Source organism: Strix aluco, chromosome 7 (assembly GCF_031877795.1).
Source record: "Strix aluco isolate bStrAlu1 chromosome 7, bStrAlu1.hap1, whole genome shotgun sequence".
Lineage (NCBI taxonomy): Eukaryota > Metazoa > Chordata > Aves > Strigiformes > Strigidae > Strix > Strix aluco.
Genome location: NC_133937.1, coordinates 11,292,640 through 11,318,144, shown reverse-complemented (window position 1 = coordinate 11,318,144; position 25,505 = coordinate 11,292,640). Strand labels below are relative to the sequence as shown.

General features: G+C 36.4%; 1 protein-coding gene across 3 annotated transcripts in view; it reads right to left on the bottom strand.

Moving 5' to 3' along the window:
• Positions 1–25,505, bottom strand: part of PARG (poly(ADP-ribose) glycohydrolase) — a 71,045-nt gene that overhangs the window by 18,968 nt on the left and 26,572 nt on the right. For all 3 annotated transcript variants that reach the window (XM_074830469.1, XM_074830467.1, XM_074830468.1), the window contains 6 exons: positions 21,726–21,818; positions 19,725–19,882; positions 7,113–7,192; positions 4,744–4,804; positions 3,996–4,071; positions 1,541–1,688 (listed from right to left, as the gene is read on the bottom strand). In XM_074830469.1, the coding sequence (XP_074686570.1) occupies positions 1,541–1,688; positions 3,996–4,071; positions 4,744–4,804; positions 7,113–7,192; positions 19,725–19,882; positions 21,726–21,818 (616 nt within the window). The remainder of the gene's footprint in view (positions 1–1,540; positions 1,689–3,995; positions 4,072–4,743; positions 4,805–7,112; positions 7,193–19,724; positions 19,883–21,725; positions 21,819–25,505) is intronic.

The window sequence follows — 25,505 nt, the reverse complement described above, 5'->3', positions numbered from 1 at the left end:
CAAATCACTATTTTTTGCAGGGGAATGGAAGGTCTTTCAAAACATTCATTTAGTGTTTTCCCCCAATCAGTTATTACACAGACTGATAGCCATGCTCTGTTCTCACCCTCTCCAGAAGAGCCTCACCCAGAGGACAGTACTTCAATATGTTAATCCTGTTATAATATTGTATCCAAAATACACAACAGAAATCAGCAATGGCCAAGAATTTTCTGACTCATTTTTTAAGAGGTAATCACAAAAACCAAAAATCAAAAAAGTTTTCTTTGAAAAGGCATTAATTTTGGCAGGGTGGAAAAAACAAAATAAAATGCTGTCTTAAAAAGATTATTAAGTATAAGACTGAAAACAAAAGATGCTCTGCCCAGTACAATCAATAGCTCAGGATGGAGTAAGATTTGCAAGCTCTAAGCTCAAATTTCTACTGTGCATGCATGGGAGAAAGAAGTGCTTTGGAAGGACTTTTCCAAGAACTGTGTTTTAATACCTGTACAAATTCCTGATTGTTGAGGCAGCTCAGGTAACTAAACCCAACATTTTTAGTACAGCAGACTGAAAAATATAAAGTGTACACAATCTATTACAATATTTGTCTAGAGGATCTCTCCAATTGATTTTTTTTCTTTATAGCTGTTCTTTAGAGTAAATAAAAAAATATTACACCATCATTTTATTTTTCAGTCATGAAAAATGTTCACTGTGTTCCTGTGTATAGAATTGAGACACACACAACATGACCCAGGCCTCTCCATTTCTTAATAGTGACATTTGGTGTTTTGATGCTAGCTGGTTTGATCCAATGGATAATAAAACATTCCAAGTTCTATGACAGAGGTGGAAACAAAAGGAAAAACACTTTCAGCAAAGCACTGGACGAACAGTGGATCTCCATACACAGCCCCTCAACAACATCCTGGAGAAGCAGTTGGGTTTTGTTGTTGTAATTGGGAACCCATAACTAACTAACAAAGTAACACAAACACATGTTCGTAACTTACAAGATCAAAATCCTTAAGAGACATTCCCAACTTTCTACCCTTTTTAATGCATGCTGATTTTTTCCTCTTCCACTTCCTCCCCTTCCAATAACCAAGACAGTTCCTCTTCTCAGAGTTTTCAGTAATACTGATCACATCAAATGTTACAAATTCCAGAGGAACAAAAAACGCCCTGCTTTAATGTAACAGGAGCATTACCTGCTAACAGCTGGTAATTGTGGCTTTTAATTGTATTGCCCAATAGTATTCTTTAGCTAGGCCTAAAGACATGAAGTTCTCAAACACATTTGTATAGGATAAAAAAAAGTTCTGTCTGCTTGCTGTCACTTTTTTTTTTGCCCTTCACAAAACATCTATTGGAACAGTGGCCCCATGGTCTGAAGAGGTAGGGCGAAGAAGGAAGCTCTTTGTCAAAGAGCATTGCCTTATTTTTTCTTCTTTTTTATCTCTATGGCATTTAAACATACTAAACTTCAACTTGAAATAGATGTAGAACATATAAAACCAGATTAAGATGTGAAACACTTGCTGCAAAGACTAACCTGTGATGATAAGACATTCGTTGTGATCCAAAACTTCAGTGATGAGCCTCGATACAATCAGTTCTGGATTGATTAAAAACCGAATTTCTTCTTGTACTAGTCCTGCCCCAGTCACACCACCTCCAACAAAACGGTTTGCAAAATCAACCTAACAAAAATATATTCAGCAGGATTATGAGATAAGCAAATAGTATAAAACCCTTTCATTTGTCAAGGTAAATAAAGTCCTGTACAAATTTCAATAATTCTGTTGAAATCTGCTGCTATCACTTAAAAATGCAAGCAGCAGGACAACGCCTGATTAACAGCATGCCTTTTTTTTTTCCTTTCTACTTCTTGGAAAACTTAGAACAAGAAAAGTGAAAAATTACACATCAAAGTAAAGTTTTGCATGTCAAGTGCTCTGAATCCAAGTTCTGTTAGTGTTCTTTGAAGAGCACATATTTAAGAATAAAACACATTTCAGTAAATGTGAAGGATGAAAATAGTAAATTACAATATTCTTTTTGCATTTTATGGACATTGAAGATTTATTAAGTTGTTCTTTAATAAGCACTCTGCCTCAGCTTTCCACACTGAAGCACTTCTAGATTAGCATTGCCCCTGTACCAGTTATTCTGTACCTTAAAAGAACCTCTTAATGCATTCTCCTTGAAATGCACTTGAACAAGGCAAGTCATTTTGACCATTTGACCATTTTGACCTCTGTTTCTCCTTGAAACAGAGCTCTGGACTCTATTTTCTGCTGCAATAATACATATTTTGCAAATTACATTTTTATATAGGCAACGGTTTTAGAAGGATTTGGTTTATTCAATAAAGCAATTACCACTTATGCAAATTAACTGCCTATATAAATTATATACATTTATAATTTTAAAAAGTCACCTCATCTTTCAAATGCTATTAGCTTCTTACTTAGCTGATGAGAGCACATTTACATGAGGAGAACAAAAGTTGCTGGAGTGACATGAACATCTTCATAGATTACAAACTGATTCAGGAGTCAGTCAAGTCTAAAACACACCGAGAGCCGGCCACTACAACAGCAAGCATTCCTGAAGTCTGTCCTGGAAATACCAACACACTTCAGTTGTTAAAGATTTGCTGAACTTGACTATGATACAAAAAAGTAACATGAAAACCACCCAAATGTTCAGTGTGCCAGGGCCCCAAACACACTTTAACTGTGCTGAGTAGCCTCACCTTGGGCCTCCATCCTCACCCCAAGCACATGGCCCCCATACACACACATACCCTTGTCCTGGACCTCACCTGAGACACATTGTGTGTGGGCTCATGCCCAGTCCTGTCCTCTGCTGATGCCCACTTGCTGACTGGACATCTAAGATTGACCTTGGTGACCTGACTCATCACCTTGCCTTTTGTCTGATGATCACCAGCCTGTCAGCAGAAACTCTTATTGTCACCATCCCTGCGCTGCTTGTCCCAGCCAGCAAACCTGCCACTGAGGCTTGGGTCACTGTGGACTCCTGCACTGTCTTGCCTTGGCCATCCTGCTCCCTCCTGGAGTGAGCGATCTTTGTCTGAGAGGTATTTTTTTAATAAGACTTGAAATAGCCAGGAGAAAAAAATACCACACCCTCAGCAATACTCATTTGTACAGAGTGCAACAGAAACAGTACATGAAAAGGCACAAATCAATCTTCTCTCACCTCTGAGGTTATAGTATAGTTGAATAGAGACACAGCAGAAAAATGGTTATTATTGAGCCATTGCTGAGTTCTTAACAATTTCAGTACACATTTGAGTGCTCAAGTTTCATAAAGTCATGAGACACTTTGAAGTCTGAGCAAAGAGCATCACAAAAAATAAATTCTCCTAGTCTTCCTCCTCCTCTTCCTTCGCAGCACTTGTTCCTGGCTAAAGAAGCTGTAATTTTTTTTTGTGTAAACAAACTCTAGAAGGCAAACCCCAAAGAACTAATTTGAAAACTCAGATGTGTTCCTTGCTAGAGATATGGACAGGACATCCTTCTTATGAATTTCTTTTGCTGACTGGCTCCCAGACCGAAGCAGTAGTACTGGCAGCAGCAAAAAAGTCTCCCGAACCACTGACCTGGTCACTGTCTGGGGCACAAGAATAATATTTTAAAAATAAACTGAAACCCTTGACAATGCATCAATATCACAGCCTGAAACATTTATCTCGTCAATCTTTGATCCTGGTTTGAACCAAAAGACCTGAAGCTGTCCAAGGCTTGTGATTCTGTCAGCTCTTTCTGCATCAGGTATATGTGCAAGTCTAGATGAACTGGGGAATATTGACAGTACTAAGACCACCCATGGAATTAATTTTGATGTTTCTTTTACAGTTCATAACATCTTGTCATTTAAGTCAATTGAGGAAAACAAATAACTTCGTTTAGCTGGCAGACAATAAAAGTATGACAAAAACATGACATGAAGCTACATTTACTTTCATATGTGCTTACCTGCAGCATACCTTGTCCATTGCTTTCGATGGTGCCTTCATAGGTGACATGCAATCTAGACAGTTTTTTCTGAGATCTATCATTGAAGAAAAATATTGTACAGAAAGGATGATTACAGAATGTCCACACAAAAACAACCATTTTAAAAGAAAACCAATCCAAACCCAAACTTCTTACACACCTTAAACACAAGGTCTTTAAAAAGAACACCCTGATGAATTAAAGAAAATGCATTTGCCTTTCAGAAACAATTTGTAAAGGTTTAATATAGCCAATTGCTCAGTTTCTCCACCTCTTTCACCATAAAACCCCAAATTTGAAACTGAAGTTCCCCGTTTTTCACACAAGTTTGTCCCACATTAACTTGCTAACCAGCAAGAAAGCTGCAACATGTGTTTTCATGCTGGTTATCACCCATACTTCATTACATTTCCTGTCATTTCAGAAATCAAGTCATCTCTCTCTTTTCCCTGCCCCTGACTCAAGCAACAGCACCAAAGATGTGCTACAGTTCTGAAAATTCACTGAAGACTTGCTGGCTTCCCAGGCAAACATACATACTGGAAAGCTCAGAGCACTCAAACTACTTGTGGCAGTTCACCCACTTTCCTCTGTACTTCTCTCCATAACAATCCATACCAAACATTGTTTACTGTAGTACTTTTAGGCCTGAATCAATTGCATATGAATGGGATTGAGTTATCATTGATTTAACACATTTCTTACATTAACAGGATGTTTGACTTACCTTTCCCAGTCTGGAAACTCCTGGAGGCACTGCCTTGTAAACGTCACCAATCCCGTAGGTTCTATAGGCAAATCAACCCCAAAGGAAGATGTATTAACTGCTAGAGCTTTAGCCCTTAGATTATTTTAAGTGGTAAACTTTAAAAATTACAACAAACATAATTCTTGGCAGAAACACAAGAGCTTAACTTTCCTCAAGAGCAGCTTTGAATCTTCCCCTGACAGCCCATGCTCAAATTGAAAACAAGTAACATAAAGACCAAAATATTAACTTCTCTTCTCCCTTTGGAGTTTGAGTATTTTCCTTTTTCCAGATCAAGAAAAAACTATTTCTTAAGCAATTTTCACTTAAACTGTAAACACTACTAGAAAGACTCGATAGTTGAAGTTAAAGTAAAACGTGTTTCCACTTAATAAAAGAGAAATTGTGAACCTTTAGAGGTGACACTCAACCTATGAATGGATGAAGCAGCAGTTCATATTTCCAAGAAAGTCCTACTATGTCAATAAAGATTCAGCGTTAGTGGATTCCAAACCAAGCTGTTTTCAGCTCTGCCAGGATGCTAGAGAAATTCACTGTATTTCAACTGAGAAAAGACTCCTGCCCTCAAGAGAACATGAGAAACCATTGTGCTCATTGCAGGAAGGATGCATTATCATCTTCTCTCCTTATTTTATTCACAAAAGTTCAGTTTTGCAACACAAAGAAAATATCAACTTTTTATTAGGTGATGTCATCTTAAAAACTGCATTTGAGGCTAATTTCTTTGCTCCAGTCCAGTAAGTCTATTGCACTGGCTTGTGAAAAACATTCAGAACAGTATGTAAAGCACAAACATACCCTTCCAAAAGCCTTTTCCACAAGGGACTCTGGTATCAGTGGCAATAACTTTACAAAGTAAGCATTCACCTTTTGAGAACAAAGTCTTGAGCTGATATAGTCTCCACTGTGTTCTTTTACAAGGAATTCAATTGCCATTTACAATAAGAGTTGCAAAATTATTACAGTAATTTATAGAGCTGTTACTCCAGTTTTACTAATTCCTTGGACAAAAAAACAACAAGAAATGTGGTCTTTTAAAGGTATGATAGGAATTTTTAATTCAAGAAAACAGCACTCAAGAATCTCATTAAATATTATTTAAAGTTATAATGTTAAGAAATCTAATACAGGAATTTCATAAAGCATGTTCCCAACAGGTTTCATATGCACAGGTGGTCAGGGACCGGTGCATAAATTTAGAATTTGGTTTGCGTGAAAACATTATTACTCAAGTATAAAAAAATCCACTAGCACACTATATCTCTTCTCAGTCCCACACATAGATCACAATTTACTTTCTACCTCAGAGATTTAGTTCTATTGACATTGCTGAAAGTTTGATAACTGAAACAGGATGTAGCTACATTTAATTTGTGGTGAATTAAAATGAAGAACTGAAGACAGACTGAACCAAGTAAAGGGATTTTTATATTTAATAGCCTAAAGCTGTCTGTCTTAAAACAAACCCTTATGAATGTGAAGCTAATGGTGAAATACTGATGCGTAAAGAAAGTTCTTTAAAAAAGTACTATAAGGATATTGCTGTAGATGTGATTGTATGCTGCTGCAGTAAAATCTGTCTCCTCTAAAATACAATATATAAGCTCTGAAACAGTTCTTTCAGAAACTATTTTTGAGCTTATGCAGATATTCAAACTCATGGTAACTACAGATCTGACTACACACACCAAGGAAAATATCGCACTAACTTCTAAAAGAGTTGGAGATCTCTCATGTCTTGCTATCACTTGTTTTATTTGAATTGGGTGAACTTCACAACAGCTTTGCTTTGGGATAATAGAATGGAAGAACCTGAAACACCATCACGAGTAGGAGAAAATCCCTCAGAACTACAAACATTATAGTCAACAGACTAAATGTGCATACTGAAGGAAATCTGAAGCTTGATTCAGAATCTTTTAAGCTTGTGATTGTACTGTCTACATATGGTGCGAAGTTTCCTCTACATTCTCACTCTGATGCAGTGCAGCAAGTATTTGCATATATTACAAACATTATACATATGTATTATATACACATTTATATACACACACTTTTTATTTATAAAGGGGAGTGAAAATATATCTCTAACATCCCCCATATATATCTCTCAGAAACAAAATAGAATAAGCTCTGTGCAAAAAAAAAATAACTGTATGCATCATCTATAAGAGAAGAAGTGACATTAATATGAATATCAGTGTACTTAGCAAGCTGGCTTTTGTCATACACTTCCATCATAATACTGCATAGCCATTTCTAAATTTAATGGGATTAAATTTTTCATGTATCTGCTTTGTAGCTCAAAAAAAGAATAAAGGATATACTTTTTTCTGTGACTCTTCTAAAATAGCAGAAAAGGGTCTTAAGTTTCTCAGGCTTCCTTGGTGACCGTCCTTCAAACAATCTGAAAAACAAGAAGCAAAAGCAATTAATTAGATTCCAGGGATATAGTGCATAGTAATTAGGCTACTCACTAATTGTGATTTGATTTTTTAACTATTATGCACATATTTCAATTAGCCTTGTATTTAAATAGTCTACCGTAGAAAGAACTCTCTAGCCAGCCCCTCTGTAACGCCTTCAGGAGTAACAAGTTCGTTCACTTGCTAATTTTCTAATGAAGCTGCTAAGTGTATGCCTAACTCATCTGATTTTGTAATATCGAAAAATATAATTTCAATATGAATATCCAGGAAAACTACTAGCTTTATTTGCAACAGACTGGCTTGAATTAAAAGTAAGTGACTGAGGGGTGAAAACATGTATGTTGAGTACTCCAAGATCCAAATGTCTTACCCTACTTTCAGCTCAGTGAGTTGCAGAAAAAAAATTAATGCAACCATACTGCTTTCAAGAGTTGCCCTGCACCAGCAGCATTTCTAAAGAAAAGAACCTACCCCCAACAGAAACTGCTTCATCCACTAGGCTACTACTGGCATTCTAACATTCATTTGTAAAACCCTAAGCATTAAAAAGAAGCATCCTATTTTTAGCCATTAAGTGAATGTATTCTTTTATGGCTAGCTGAAATACTTTTACTGCATCATTTATCTTCCAGCAACTTCAGCACACATTGCTTAATTTCACTTCCAACAAAGTGACAAGGTATTGTTATTGGCAACACATAATGGAATTTATCTGGAAGGAAGAATAGCAGCGACTTCAGAAATAATATCCTTTGAGTAGGAAGTTCACTAAAAGATGCCTGATACAGTGAAAGCCCCCAGGATGTAAGATTCACCCCCAATAAACAGTCTAAATAAAGGAATGACACAACATTATTCATTTGTTATGCACTGGAATGACAACCTGCATTTAAAACCAGAATGCTGTCAGGTGAATTTAGCTTTTAGTTAGTGAAGTGAACTAGATTTTTTTCAGCATTTAAAAATTCTTATGAAGTACACACGCTGAAGAGATCAATTTCACCCAAAGTCTATATTAAGTCACAGAAGCTAATTTTAAAAAGCCTAAAAAGATTTTGTGAAAACTTTTTTATTCTTTGAATAATCAATCACGACTTTAAGGCGGCAAACCCCAGACTTATACAGTCTATGTTAAAATGGGCCTGTATGCAAGTTCTATCGAGGGGCTGTGCTTATACAACTAATAAGGGGCTCATAAAAGAAAGAGCTTCTCTGTGTGTGTGTGCAGGTCTTGCCTAAATGCATAAATTTTTGCTGACCTTTTATCTGGAAGTCTCATTTGGTATGAATCCTTTAAACTGGTTAATTTGTCTATTAGTCCAATCGTGCCTTTACTAGCTTTTTGCCTCTTTACATCAAACTGAAGTCTTGCTTATGTTGCAAACTGTCAGGAGAGAGGAGTTCATGTCATAAAGGTGATACATGATTCGGCATAACTAGCAGGTTGGGCAGGAGAAGTCCAAAACTGGAAAAACTATGCCTGAAGCAAGTCATATCAAGCTAAAAGGCAATGGCAAGGCAGATGAACTTGGTTTCGTCCATTACAACTACTCACCAAAATGCAGTCTCTCTGTCAAGTAGGGAATTTCATCCAAGTATTTTTTTTAAATCTGAAGTGTTCAGCATTGGCCTGTCTTTTCTCTTCTTAAAAGCTGTGATAACTACCTCTTTTCTTTCTCCTCTGGGATCAAAGCTAGAGTAATGCTGATTTGCTTGTGAAAAGATCTCATTTACAGTAAATAAATATTCCCAAAACACCATCTATAATTACAATAATGAGAAGAGATATCTGTATTTCTGTTCTAGCCTTATATGGCTAAATGGATAAAAATGACAGGGCAGCACAAAAGGATTTGAGAAGCTCTGGGTTCTGGCACGGACATCCCTTGCTGTAGAGGGATACTCCATACAGTGGGGACAGAAGAATGCTGTGGTCTTCAAAATTATCTGTATTTTGACCTAGTAGCTATATGTACCCAGTAACTACTTGCATCAGATCTTTTATAGCAGTTAGCCCAAGAGCTTTCATCACCTTTCTCCTCCTCACAGTATTTGTTTTCCTTCGCTATGACGTAACATAAATTGTACTTTCTCTTTGAAAATCCACTATGAAAGATAGAAAAATAAATTTTTAAAATGTATTAAAGAAAAGCAGGCAACAGCAGTCCTGCACAGACATTTTAGGACTGAATTCACCACAAATCATATTTGTCCAAAACAGAACACACTCATAAAAGCATAGCAATTTATAGCAGGTTGAAGAAACCATGTCTTCGATTAATATGTTTGGATTTACTTCCTATTTTCTTTGTCTAGAATTTACCGTTATTAGTGACCTAGCGGCAAACTGAAGATGGCTATCTGCAAACATGCTTTTTATTAGATATATGTTTGTAAAATACAACACACTGGTATATTACTTGCATATTTTCACAGAACCAGACCAAGGAACTTGTCTTCAGCTACTTCAAGTAAAAGTGCTTTACAACATTAGGAATTTGTTTTAATGGCCAACCAGAGCAGTGGAAAAATCCACACAGATTTTAATGGGCTACAAGTTAGCCTTAAACCCTCATAGTATCTATTTGAAGCTACCGATATTCATTTAGTTGAATTACTGCTTCATACATTCTTTTAAGTTTCCACAGAAATTGCACAGTGACATCAATGATTCAAAAGACTTTCATCAAGCTTACTAATGTCAGAAGAAAAGCACAAGAGAGAGATGAACATCTCTCCCCACCCGCCACCCCCCCATACATGCAGGCAGCCAGGCTTTCTTCAGTGCAGCACAAAGTAACCAGTCATCTTTGTGAATGCAAAGTGATATTTACAACAATCAAAAATGGCCCAGTCCTGCTCCATTAATTTAAGTGAGGATATAACATGGCAAAACTATGAATATTTTAATATTGAACCTTATTTCTGAAATGATCAATTAGGCAACATTACGAGAAGTTTTATTTCTGAAGCAAAAACCTCTATTTTGAAGAGCAAAGCTAGATGAGGGCATAAATAAGATATTAAATAAAATTCTTCTTCAAGCTCTGACACAGATCCTACTAAAAAAACCCGCCCAGAAATGTAAGCGGAAACCACATAATCAATTTCCTGACAGAAGAACCCAAGGCCAAAACCCATTAATTCCAATTAAAGAACTCATCCAAATGAAGTGCACTGTAAATCAAACACAAAGCACTGCAAGCCCACTTTCAGTCACAGTAATTGAAATATTACTGGCAACTGCATATGTAAGCTGTTTTGCTTTGTACAAGATGTTCCCACTGCCATGCAGCTAACTTCAATTTAGCAGATACAGGAGCTAAGAAAGCTTGTGGGGCTGATCACCAAACACAGCTGCAAATTTATCTCTCCCTCTCCAGCTTCCAAGCCAGGGTAGCAGCAATGTTAATCAAATGAAGGACCTCTATAGAGATACACTTAAGTATTCTGAGGAATCAAGGTCAGAGATTTAAAAACATAAGAAAGTAGATGTGTGAACCATGTCAAAAAAACAAAGTAGATTGTTTTTGTGGCTACATGAAAACTGTTTCCTAGCAAATATTCAGACATTTAAGTCAATTGTTCTGAAGAGAAATCCTATATATGAGAATAAAATATTAAAAATATGAACCAATATTGGGAAACTGTAAAAAGATTTTTTTTAATTACTCAACTGTCAGTAAACACACAGTGCAATTACAAGACAAGTGTTTATACTATTTCAATAATTATTACAAAAACATGCACATTTGTTTTGCATTAGCGTTTTCATAAAATTTTAGGGTGGAAAAAAAGCCTTTTAAAAGTGTAATCATTATTCTGGTCTTTGCAGTCTCACTGACTGCAAATTCAAAATTGTCTTATTTTCAATCAACATTTCCACTTCAAAGCTGGAGCCAAAAGGTCTAAAGAATCTGCTCTTTAGTCCTTCGAGTGCTAAGGCAAGCAGCAAATCTGCAAGGTACTTCAAAGGGTGCATTTCCAATGACGCAACATCAACATGATTTAATAACATTAAGAGCTACACAAAAGTGACCTTGGCACACATATAGTTTAACTGGGGAAAAGTTGAACCAGCTTAAGTAAACAGTTCTTAAATACACTGTTTCTGATTACGGTATAATTAAAATAGAATAGTTTATTTATAAAATTTAATTTCCAAGGAACTAAATTAATCCCTTGATGTTACTTGAACTGGCTCCAGTAATTTCTACAAGCAGAAGGAACCATTACAATCATGTAGTTTAACTACCCAGTTAAATAATTTCATATTGGTATTTCCATCCCCCAGCCTGTATCTTCCCATCCCCTGGCTGGGTTTACTTTGAATGTTTCTTTACAAAGAGTATAATCATGTCTTTACATTGAAATCAGAACCCATCATGAAGACTCAGAAAGCTAGCCACACTGTAACATTATGCAAAAATTTGCGGTATGGGTCATACTTCAAAGAATACTTCCCATTCATAAATTCATGGCATTTCACATGTGCTATTTGCAAAAGCATGGATACACAATTTCATACTTATGGTCCCCACAATTAACTACGTGTGCTTTTTCTTAACTACCACGGGCACTAAAAAAATACCTTTTTCTTTACTACTATAGTTGAAGACACACTTGTATTGTTTCTTATATTTTAGCATGATCTCACTAAAGATAACATAGCATCTAAGAAAGTGCAAGTTATTTTACTAAAACCTCATTTTTCTCCTACAAATAAAAGTGAAAGAAGGATTTATAATGAAGTAGTATGGGTAGACAAATTTCACCCAGTAACAGGACTGAGCAGGTGAAAGGATGGAAAGTTAAAGCAGAAATAAAAATACTGAAGAGACCCCACCTTCAACCTCAAGAACAGAGCTAATCACTAAACAGAGCTTTAGTCTAATGTATAGGATGACAAAACACCTGGAAAAAAGAATAAACTAAACATCTTGCTTTTTATATCTTGTTGCATTTCAAGCCTAAGCTTATCTGTGTATACATCTCGGGGTGGAAATACTATGCTTATGTATGTTACTGTCAAACTTGTATTACTCTCCATATGATTGAGGGCTACTGTCATTAAAAGGCTGAGCATTCTCAATTACAGAATCACAGAATCATCTAGGTTGGAAAAGACCTTGAAGATCATCTAGTCTAACCATTACAACACAATATTATATTATTATAATATTATATTATAACACAATAGCACTGGATGGCACAATAAACTCATCATTTAGGATTACACTGGTTGCACTAAGGAGCACAGAAGAAGCATCTCTTCTATCTATCTCCTAAAATTTTTTTCCTCCTGGAAAAAAAAGTGGAGTTCCACAAACCAAAGAGAAAAATAACCCTCTCCCTTTAATGAAAACAGTAGCATATTTGTAATGAAGCTTTGATTTGCAATGCCAAGCACAGCTGATCAAAACAACACAATGTTTCAGTAAGCATTCTGTCACAATATAATTTGCCATTTTTATTTAACTGTGCTCAAGTTAACCTCAGCCATAAGGACTACCTATAGACATCAGTGTATCTAATGTCTAAGAAATCTGCATGCATTAATGTGCACAGAGAGAGAGAACCCCATCATGTAAGAGTTGGAATGTGTCTATAATTATGTGCGCTTATCATACGATTGCACAGGACAAAAATATATGAAAGCAATTCAGCTTACCACATAGGAATAACTGGAATGAGATTAATTACCTGTATCCTTTGCCTGAAGTATTTTCTGAGAAAGCTGTTTATGTATTGGGTGGGGTTCCCTCCCATACACAAATATTTATCTGCCTTTTAAACCAGACCACTACATCACTAAAGATTCACTTCAATAAAAAAGATGGAAGATAGTTCCAGCCAGTTACTAGTCAAGGACTTTTCATGAAGAATGGAGCTGCAACAAGTGTTTCCTTGCTACCATTTACCCTCCCCTTATCAAGAGAACAGAGTTACACAACGTTTCATTCCTGCTTATCTATTTTGTGAATAGCAACTATAGACCCACTCTGTTGTCCAGAGCCCCCCATGGGTGTGCAAGACAATCCACTAGGATGCAGGAAGAAAATACTTTTGTACCATTGAAAAAATAAAAAATATTTTTAAAATAGTGCTTATTTCATCTTTATCTCATGCTTTAATTTCTTTTTTGTGCATGTTTTAGCATGTAATATATTAGTACAGTAGCACATGTATGTAATTTATAAGTAAATAAATATGCATATTCTGGGGGTGCACACTCAAACATTTTTTACTGATAGGTATGTGTGATCAAAAAAGTTTGGAGACCACTGCCCTAGACAGCTCTAAATACATTATGTAACTGATGTTTAAGTAAGATGAGGAAACCTTAGCAAATTTAAAACAGGAAATTCTTATATGTAATATAAAAGATAAACCCTTTCTTGAAAGTCCTGAAGCCATTGAAAATATTTTAAGAACTATAAGTAAAGCTATTCAGAATATCAAGACTTCATTTAATGAAATTTGGACTGTATATAAATCAAAAGCAGAATAATCCAGATGAGAAATTCCTCCCAGAGAGACTAAAGGCAGAGAAATTAACCATCTCTCTGACAGCACAACAGGAAGTGCCCGTCCAGATCTTGCACCTCCCAACAGGAAAACATAGCACAACCTTACGCAAGTCAGGTATAACAACCTCAGTTCTGCTTTTCTGGTGCCTAGTGTACGTGTTTTCCACTTTAATAACATGAATTTCATCTTTCTGTGTTAAAACCACCTTCTTTTCTCTGCCCATACAGGAAGTAATTTACGAGTTTTTGAATCTCCTTGCCATCAAGTAGGAGCAAAACAACACATTCAATAATTGAACTTCATAGGCAATTTCTTATTTACTATCAAGTGTCATAGGTATGACTTGTTGTCATCTCAAAGTTATTTAAGAACATCATATTATTCAACACCCTTATGCTTAATTAGAACTTCAATTTTAGATTAAATAGTGGCTTTTTAGATTTGTATAAACAAAAAAACTGAGCAACGTAATTGTGTTGGTAATCTAGATGCAAAAACTCTCTTTCCAACTCAGACTCTCAAATATACTCACATCTCTATTCTCTGTGCTTTTCATTTTGCACTTTTGTTTATTGTGGCAAGTAACTTGGAACATTATAAACCTGTTTTAGGAAGATGTTTTGGTGATTCAGGAGTTACATCGGATTGATACTTGACTTTGATGAAATGATAAGATGCTAACTCCAAGTACTCAACAACCTGAGGATCTAAACCAAAAGACATCCCACAGCATGGTACTACTAAATTCTGGACTAAATTATTGTATTTACTAAGCTAACAAAAAAAATATTCAGATTGAGTACTGTTTTAATCACTCCAGCGAATAATTATGCCAGACTTATTAAGGATAGTGGCCTTTTAAAGTTGTTTATTTAAATGAGTATTTCATCATTTACCACACACACAAATGTTGATTTTAAATTTTTAAAAAAACTGTATTCTACTTGAAGTCTACTTAAAGTACTCCACCCAAGGCTAATTAGAACATATTCCTGAGGCAGGCATATCAGAATCAGTTTTGCAGGATCAGTGTTTGTAAACTCAGAAAACATAGAGCCACTTTTCAAAGAAGCAATGTATATCTCAGTCCAAACCAAGCTCTCTCAAAGTCATGAGATAATTTATTCCCAAGAGAATAGTCATTAGTGGTGCAAAATTGACGTTGTTTATGAAGAGACAATTGCATTACCAGTTAATTAGATTCCAATTCTCCTGCATAAATGTACTATACAGTTTGCCCATTTCCTTTCATATATTATACATTCCATAAAAGATATCTATATCTTAACTAGTGGGTTTTTTCCCCTCATTTCCAATCACTTGAAACTACTTTAAAAATTTGTTTGATGAAGATGAAGAAATTCAGTCCTAGTGGAGTACTGGTGGTTTCAGACCAGAGCATCCACTAATATATGTGCCAAAAGATCCATCAGGCTTATGTAATTAGACATACTACCTTCAGTGACGAATTCAACCTCAATTGCTTTGATGGGAGATATACAGATGTCGAATATCTCCAGTTTAACTACAGAAGTTTTTTGAAAAAGGAAAACATATGAGTTACTGTAACTTGACACAACAGCTAAGAATGGATCTGTGGCAGGTCAAAGACACAGCAAAAGCACAGTGGGTCCTTGACAAACTTGTCTCCTTTACAGTCATCCAGAACACTGACTCAATATTACAGAAGTTTTTTTTCCTTATACTTTGCCTTTACATATAATCAAACTAGGTAGTTTCCTCAATTACCAAATTCTATAGTGTTAAGACACAGGTGTGTGATAACTTGGTCAACAGGCAGGAAGGAAAACCTCCACAGAGGGAAGTCTTGTGTGACAGTGGATGGTATTAATTTCAGCATGTTATAAAAACTAAATGCAAGAAAGCATAGTTCAATCTTATCTTTCATATATTTTGAGAGGAATATATGTTTTATGAAAGTGCTATGTTAAACCACAAAATATTCACAAAGAAGATTAATTATGAACATCACCATAAGAAACTACTTTAAACTGCGCAACCATTGTCATCATTGCAGAGATGATCTTAAGAGTCAATGCAATTCATGCTCTACATTCAACCCACATGCAGCTTCCATGGAAAATTTATCAGTAAGAAGAATTAAATGGCAAATTTAATTATTTCTTTCTTTTGTGATGGGATATTTTTGATAAAGCTGACTAATTATTTCCATCTTATATATTATAAAAGTGTTTTTAAAAAGAAAAATTGAACTCTAAATTTAGCTTGATATTTTGAATGGAAGCAGTATTTTATGTGATTTAGTATGGTCTAATGTTTGGCCGGATGTCATTCTATCTACTAGAATTCATAAATATTAAAGCTCTCAAAGTTAAACTATGAATTCCATTTTATTAACTACATTTAAAATTACTTATGTTATTAATGACTTAATCACAATAGGCCCATCCTTGCCAAGTACAAATGGGAAGAATTCATTATATATCGGTGACTTTCAGTCAGTAGCATGATGAACAATCAAAATAGACAGTCAGTGTCACAACATACCATTAAACTATGTGCATCAGTGTCAAAAGAGGAATGCTCCCTTTTTATCTCCTCTTATCTGGCAAGACTAACAGGCAGGAGAGGAGAGGTAAAGCACATGCCATGTTAATACTAACACACACAACAGCCTCCCTTCCAGTCAGCTGCAGTTAGTAGCACACGCACCAGCATTCAAACAACTTGCCATCATCACGGCAGTAACACTGCCAAGCACTGGTGCACCAGAAAATGCTTAAGAGGGAGAAGAAAACAAACAAACAAACAAAGAAAAAAAGAGTAAATTCTCAGTATCTTGCACTGACTGTCTGTTGTTTTGTCAAACAGATTTGTACCTTGGGGGGAGTAGTGGTGGAAGTCATAATATGCTAGCTAATACCACATAAAAAGCTAAAGTAGGGAGAAGACTGGGAGGGAAGAGGGAACATAACAGCATTTAGATGTAGAAACCATAACTATTTTATAACGTATAAAAAAGTACTAATGTTTAAATCTGCATTAAGTGAATTGATAAATGACTGCTGTGTAAAACTGAAAACACAAGAAACAAACAGCTTATACAGCTGTGTTTCTAACTTAAGGCACAAATTTAATTTTTTCATTCTCAAAGAGCTGAGGGGAGGGGTGGAAGCCTTTTGTATGAACACAGAAAGGGCATGCATAGTGGAATCAAGGAACACCACATTTGCTAAAGAAAAAAAAATCCCTCAAATGCTAGCATCCACTCAGTAATTTTGCTTCCTTAAAGAACCACGGCAGTTTTTTTTTTTTGTACCCAAAGAACAAAGTAATTCATTTACAGCCACGTAGCAGATGAATTATGCTGAGGAAAGAACTAAGTCTGGAAAAAGCTGCAGACCATAATACTGTGGGGAAAAAGGGCTGCTGTATGGAACAATCTGTTATGTCCATCCCTAAGCAGAAAGAGCAGAGCAGCAGCAGCAGCAGCCTCCAAAGCCTTTATATCAAAACATAGTTATAAAGAGGAAAAGTCACAAACATTTTAACTTCAGTCATTGCCTACTGCCTTTTGAATATATCCAGCCTCACAAAAGGCTTTTTTGTAAAAGCTGAAAATACACACTGCAATGGCCCAAACCTTGCTGTCTTTACAAGTCTGAAACAACAGCTGAAAACATGACATTTTATTCTCTGTCCTTGCTACTAGAGCTAACTTTTCAGGATAAGAAAATACAGTATTGACAGGAGGAAAAAGAAACAGGGTATTATCCATCCTCCTCTGCCCTCATTTTAGATTTCAACTAAGTCAGGTTTATATACAGTAGCACAGTAGAAAACCACAAATTCTTGTAGTACACCCACCACCACTCACTCTTCAATCTCCTTTTGCTTTTACCCTGCCAATCCCCTCTCACTGACACATTCCCTCTTTTTCTATCCAGTGCCTGTCACACCTCATTCTACTTAACTAATCTGCTCATTATCAGATGCAAAATACAGGGGGGCAGGCACGAGGGGAATTGTGGTCCAACAAATGGTTAAGTAAAAAAAAGGACTGAAAAAGGAAACTAATTATATAAAAATCATATTAAGAGGCAAACACTGAGGAAGAGCCACTTTTAATCCTCAAGAACCAGAGGACAACCAGCTTCCCTTCTTTTCTGCAGTTTGACAATATTCTTGCACTTACATGAATAAAAATGGCTTTCTACCCTATGTGACTAAAAGTTAAGCATTACCTCATCCATAATGCAAGAGGAAGGCCTAAAGGTTGTTGGCTGTATTACCCTTCTTAAATAACATTGTTGGAATTTACTATGAGCAACGCACTAGGAAGCCAAGTCAGAAAACAAAGGAGGACTGACTGGAATAGGGCAGAAAATCCAGAATAGTTAATACTTTATACTGGTCATTGTCTAAGTCTTTGTCAGGAAAATATGTACCTAATAATTTGCCAATGCTTTTTTATTTAGAAGTAGTTCAAAATATTATGCCCTTAGTTAAGCACTAGTATTATACCATACTATTGTGACTCTACATTGCTGTGCAATGTTCATAGAAGAGAATATGAATTTACTCTTCTGTAGTTGGTAAGAATTTAACTGCTTGATTTATAACATACTTAAGTTGCAACAAAAACTGGTCCCTTAAAGTCCTTTAAAAAACATAAAATTCAGCTAAAAGTACATAGCTGGTGCAGTCAAACTGAACTCTTTCCAGAACTTCACTGTCCTTTCACTGCTCTGAGTATAAAAATTTTAATGCAGGGATGGTACTTTTCATTTATTTGTTCTTATGAACTAATGGTGGAAAAATATGCTGAATTGTATGGCACATTAATGCCCACCCACACTTGCTCTTCCGTAACCCACTGAGCTGTTGGAATAAACATCAAGACAGTGACCCTGGTCTCTCTTCTGAAATACACAGTATAGAGAAACCTGTGCTAGCCCTTAAAGGCAGCTAACACCAAAACCCTTATTAGTACATTGGTGTGCCTGACGACTTATTCTGGAAAGTTCTAGTCTAATATAGCTCTTATGACACACACACCCAAGTGTGCTGGATCACAGGTAACAGTATTTTTAAGTTTCATCTGTTTTCAGAGCATATACACTACATATGATAAGTGTGAGGAATAAGAACAACTCTAGATAGACAATCTATCCAAGTTCCAGCCTAATAAACTTCAGGTTGATCTACACAGACTTGTAGAAGTGCCCAGAAGAAAAAGTCTGATTTCTAACCTACAAGTTCATGTGAACCATAATATTCTGCAGCAGGAAACATCCCCATCCTCTTCCCCCATTTAAAATTTAAATAAGTATATTTAGAAATTAAAAGATGTGAAGAAAAATTTCTAATCAAATCTGCCTGTAAGCTCGCGTTGAGGAAAAAAGAATAAAAGTTTGTTTAGTAATCAGTATTTTTTAATAAATTCTTATTGTAGTCTTGAAACCTTTTTATGCTAACTTGTCACAAAAAGCACAGGTTTATTTTAACATGCAGCTCTACAACTGACTTAAAATGACAATATATCGTATGGATGCTGAAGAATCAAGTCCTATTGATCTGACTAAATCAGATCCACTACCGACACAGAGACAACAGAAACATGGCTGGGGAAACACTGACCTTTAATTTAAATACATATAGAACACCTGAAGCACAACTGAAATACACCATTCACAGATGAATGGCTTATGAAGAGGTAGGGAATTGTATCAGCCTAATGATGCCAGAGAAAAACTGTGTCTATGCATGCATGAAAAAAGAAATATTTGGAATATTAAGCTTATCTTCCTGTGCACAAATTCCCTTCTTACACAGTTGTATAGTTTTCTTGTCACTTAGAGGTAAACAGAAGAGACAGAAAGCAAACTACTGAAATTAGTGACAAACGTGAAACAAACAATGAGTTTCTCCCCTAAATGACAACAATAATATTTTCATTGAAGAGTTATCAACTTCATTTACTTCAGAGTGCCATACCTGTTGAAGTTAATGTCTGGATAACTAGAATACTCAGACTTCATCTTTGCATTGCGACGTGGAAAAGTACAGAAGAAAGCATTGGCTAGAAAACTAGCAATCTGTTCCTGTGACATTGTGATGGAGTGATTCATCTTTTGTTTCAGTAGAGGTATTGGCTACCAACAAAAGAAGTGAGGGGGAGGGAGGGGTAGGAGAGAAGGGAGGGAAGGAGAGAGAAAAATAATTAGCTTACCCATTTTAAAAGAAAAAACAGGAGCACAAAATTACATTTGTTAAATTAGAGCAAGAGTAATTTAGGCCATTGGTGAACCCTTTAATCAGCAGCACCATTAAAGTCAAGAACAGTTTATTCAAGACAATTTGGAAAAAGCTTGCTTGACAAACTGCAGATTTCTAATCAGTAGTAAAAAGAAAGACCAACAAAACACAACTTATCAAACAAAACCATGGGGAAAGGAGAGGGGGGAAAAAAAATAAAATAGATGGGATGTTGCAAATCATGGGCAACCTTAAAAACTGAAGTAAAAACTCACTTGTAATAGCTGTACGGTTAAGAACCCTTAAGGAATGCTTTCAGCTACGACAACCATGCTTTATAATTTACAAAGAAACATGGAAGTCACACCACAGATCATCACTCTGATTTGCTTTGAATTTTTTTCCATCCTATTTGAAGAAATAGCACTGATATCTGAAGAAACTGCATGATTATCCATTCTTTTATAATCAGAATGGACAAAAAGCTCTGCTTCACTTTGGTCTTCAAGTTTTGAGTTTTATTTGACTCTAGGAAGGGTTTCTTTACTATAAAAAGAAACAAAGGGGCAGAAGGAACCAAAAAAACCCCAAAGTGTTATACATCTTCCATTTTATCAGGCTTTAGCCTCCTGATTTGGAATTTTCACTCACCACATTCATGGCATTTTATTTATTTTTTTTTTAATTATATGGTAATAGAGGGGGGAGGTGTGTGTAGAAAAACATCATTCTGACCGCTAAGGAATCCAGTCACAATTATGATAAACCCACTTGACAGGAGAAAGAGAACAGAGTTTTCACCTCTTCTTCCAATATTCTCAACCATCATCATTAGCCTAGCTCCAGGAGAGCTGAGCAGCTACTTTTTAATCCTGTTAGTTGTGAATACAGAAATTACTACTAAATTAGACTGTTGAATACACAGCCCTGTTTACTCCACAAAAACCCCCAAAGTTTTCCTTCATTCTTATAACTGCTACATTCACTGAATCTCATTCTGTCTTCTGGCTATCTAATTAACAATCTATATTATGGTGTCTGAAGTCACATAGCTAGAGAGGGGAAAAAAAAAAGACTGAGAAGCTCTCTCTAGTAAGTTCTACAAACCCATAAAAATAGGATATTTTGGACAGTATGTTATACTGGAACAAATTTAGCTTTATGTCTAACCAAAAACATGAGTCTGACAAAGTTCTTCACAATTTACCTAACAGTACATCATCTTTATAAAAGGCATTACTACATGAACTTGCAAGCCTTGTACTTGACTTTGTGTTCAGAAACTTCACAGCATTCCCAATAACTTCTCCCATCAAGTGACTAGTAAAAAGATTTTAAAGAAACATTCATAGTTTGAAATTATGTATCTACTGTAGGACCCCTGCATCATGTTTTAAGATTATTCACGTATTTTAATTTCTAAGTGCGATTTTCAAACCTGAAAGGTTTCCTGGTCATTTCATTTAAAAAAAGCAAGAAGCAACTCCAGCATATAGAAAGGAAAGTGTTACTGAAGTTCAGGCTAAAAATATGACAGCGAGGTAATATTTTTTTACATTCTATTCTATCATTATAGATGTGCATTGTCCATTCTGCTCCCTAGGCCTCAGCTACATTCAACACAAAAACTGTACTTTTTATTAAGGACATAACATGATCCTGATGTTTTGACCTTTGCCATTAGTTAGTTTGCAGAAAAGTGGTCTGTCACAGAGTGCTTGGCTAACTGTGTTTACTTACCTGGGTGCAGATACTAGGGAGACAGAGCGCCAGCTTGACCATATCAGGAAGAATGGACTGGAACAAATGTTGAGCCTCTGCATCTTCAAGAACCTGTTAAAAGGAAAGATAAAAGAAAAAGTCTTTTTACCTCAGAAATAACGATTGTGTGAAAAGTTTGTGAAAACAGAACCCATCCAAAAGAAATGAGAGAAAAAAAATAAGTCCTATTAGCTTCATGCAAATCTGTAGCATTTTTCACGGTAGTACCTCACGGCATTTTACCTTGCAATATTCCACTAACGGAAATACAGAAACAACTCTCAAAAGTTGCAGCTGAGGAAACACGTCACCAAATGCCCTATAAAGAAACCTTGAATAAGTTATCATTCGACTCTTTCCAAAGCAACGAACCAAATTCTTAACTGAAAAAAATCACTACCTAACCACAAAAGTACTGGAACGATTTACTTAACTTTCACACTCAGGTCATAGTCCAGGACAAGTACCTGTGACGTTCTCCTGTTAGGGCCGTATGAAACCCACGGCTGGGTCAGACCACTAGTCCTCAGCAGCAGCAACAGGAAATGCTATGTAAGAACAGCATGCAAGCCTGGGCACTTTCTGCTGTCCATCTCTACCACATTCCCTCAAGAACTACAGCTGTTGGGTTAAATATGTGAGAGTGCAGCCTGCCTGGTGCCACATGCTGAAGTTGCAATCTTTTCAGTCTCTTCCTGTAAGACAGCTGATCCTATGACTACTTTAGTTGCCCCTCTCTACTTGCTCTAACATTCTTCCTGAGAAGGAGAGACCAGAATTGAAAACACTCAAAAAAAAATGGACACACACCAGTGTTTCACAAAGCTTTACACTCAAGATCAAGTCACACCAAACCCTTCTGTTCCTATTCTCAATTCCCTTCCTGACACTGTCGGGCCCACTGTAGACATGTTTGGCTGCCAAAGCGCATCAGGCCCATGTATTCAGAGAAGGTCCAGGACCCTCTTTAAGTTGCAACTGCCAGTTCTGAGCTCAACATCATGTACCCAGGGCTTAGATGAACCCACCCACACCCCCATTCATGTATCACACACCTATTTTTAAAAGGTGCAAAATGTTCTTTAAGTGGGCAATGCTCATCTAAGAAAAGTTAGGATAGGCACATGAATGGGAGGTTGTGGAAAGCAACATAAAGCAGTGCAGTTGCAATAGGCAAAGCGCACAAAAGCATGCCATATCCTCAAAAGCCTCACATTCTGCCATATGAACAGGCTGAACTAAGATCAAGGAGAGAAAAGCACATTCTCCATCTTCCTGTGCAGTGGTGCAGTTTTTCCCCTGATATAGGGATCCAGGCACCAGATGGGACTACCAATTTCACACAAAAACTATAGCAGACCAAATAGATCAAACAGCATCAAGGTATTACCAACTTCAGTCTCTGCAACTCTTAAAGACTAATTGTGAAATCACAGAAAGTGATCTTTTCAGTCATACAATCAAACCTTTGTAATTCACATTTCAAAGGGAAGTTTCACACAGACTTCAGAATGCAAAAAAGATACTGGCAATTTTCTTGAGAAGAGGAAAATATGGTGCCTACGATTCAAAGCATATTGTTCCCCATAAACGCCAAGCTGAAAATATTGTTCGAAGGCTAACAGCTTCTGTTCTTCCAAGATCATTAAAATAACTATAGAAGTATCTCTGCTCTATTCCCTCCTGTCCCAAGTGATATAAAGGGATAAGAGTTCTGAGATAGTTACAAAACACAAACAAATGCTCAAAGGACAAACAACTTATGGTAGGAAGCGGGGGGAAATAAAACAATCCCAATACCTACAGTTACTTTCCATGCATTATGTATGCTGCTTATGGAGACATACAAACAAGATTTTAATTTAAAGTTTTAAATTGAAACAAGAACTCACAAAGAACAGCAAGCCTAAGAAACATGAAAATCATTCGATATCATAGAGGAAGAATCCATGTAATATTCAAACTATTACTGAAAGTCAACATTTTTTTTTAAGGTTAAGAAATGAACAAGATGCATCTCTCCTGTTGTTGGCTGCATATGCACTAAATATTTACATGGCATAAGTCAGACACTGAAAATTATGACCCAACCTTTAACATCACCTGCTCCAGCAGGAAACTTTGCTCTGCTTTTAGGCACAATGTTTTTAAGTGCCATAAAGTAACCAAATGAGCATTTAAAGACTGGAATTTCAGATCTCAATCCATAAAATGAATATGTAAGTTAAATATATTCAAAAGATGACATTTAACCTCAGATGTCTACCAGGCTGTCAAATTCTGATATTCTCTCCCCTTTGGGTAACACTTCCTCTCTTTCACAGTTGACATATAAATAGTGGCTGCTATGCTTTGCTGACTGCCACAGACTATACAGTATCACTTATCTGGTGACACATTATGGCACTGGACTTTGTCATAGCTGTCAAGACTGCAACCTTTTCTTTATGCTCCTTTGAAAAGAATATAATGATAGTATGAGACAATTTCTTTCCAAAACAGAAGCAGGGCCAGCAACTGCACAGCTCAGTTCTGATACAAAATGCATAACTATGTTCTTAAACTCTGAAATTCTACTTTTCCTTCTCCTTACCTTCCTAATGTTGTACCAGAACATGCTCTCCCCTCTACATTATTCGTATGCATGACTTTTACTAGACCTCCACTGATGAAAATCTCCCAGAATTGTTCTCATTGGACTTCAGACAGATTATTCTTACATGTCAATAACAAATAAGGTGGTGGATTTTTGTGAAGTGTTGCGTGCCATGAAAACCTTACTACATTTTCACAGGTCAATTAAAGAACCCCACAACTTTAAAAAGATTATCAATGTGAGTGCTAAGTTAACAGACCTTGCCAAGAAACTCCTAATTCTGCATTGCTCTCAAATCAAACCACCAAGCAGTCTAAGCATCCCTGTTTGGAATACTCCTCTATTTAGGCAAAGGTCTCCTAAATATTGCAGGGAAGCACATCAATAATTTTCTATCTCAAACATAGTTTGTTTCTTCCTGGAAATGTTGTAAATTCATAAAATAGCTGCTGCAGGGAACAACTGAAGAACTCTGCTGTTCAACTGCAGGTGCTTTTCTAAAAAAACAAACAAAAAACGCCCTCACCTTTCTCCCTAATGAACTTTCTCCCTAGAAATGACTCATTGAGAAACTATTCAGTCCTGTGCTTCCCATTTATACATCTTGAAGCTATAACCCATTATTGAACAGTGGCAGTAAGCCAGAAATATGTATCCTTCCTTGATTTATGTTTCTAAAAAAAATAAGTAACTTCAGTCATGGCCACACCCATGTAACCATTACTTCCCCTTTCTGCCCATGGACTCCTCCTGTACAGGTAACATTCCCATGAGGTTTCTATCACAAAGAACCCCTGGCTGCTTGGCCCTCATCTTCTGTTGACCACTAAACTAGCATGCCATCACAGTTGTAGCTTTGTAGACCAACCACTGCCACTGCATGTTCTCAGCCATGCTCAGTGCAACACAGAGCCTGGTTTTATCTGTGACAGTCTTTTCAGACTTTGAAAGCAGCAAAAGAGAACACTCAATCATGGAAAGTAAAAGGATTCTAGGACATGGAGTGCTGACACCACAGCTACATCTGACAGCCATCCCACGATGCAAATGCCAACCTGGGAGAACCTAGCAACAGCACAGAGAATACCTGGTCACAGAATTGAATGAAGATTTATTTAGAAGGAAACTCTCTTCAGGAAGCAGTGACTTGTACTGATGTAAAA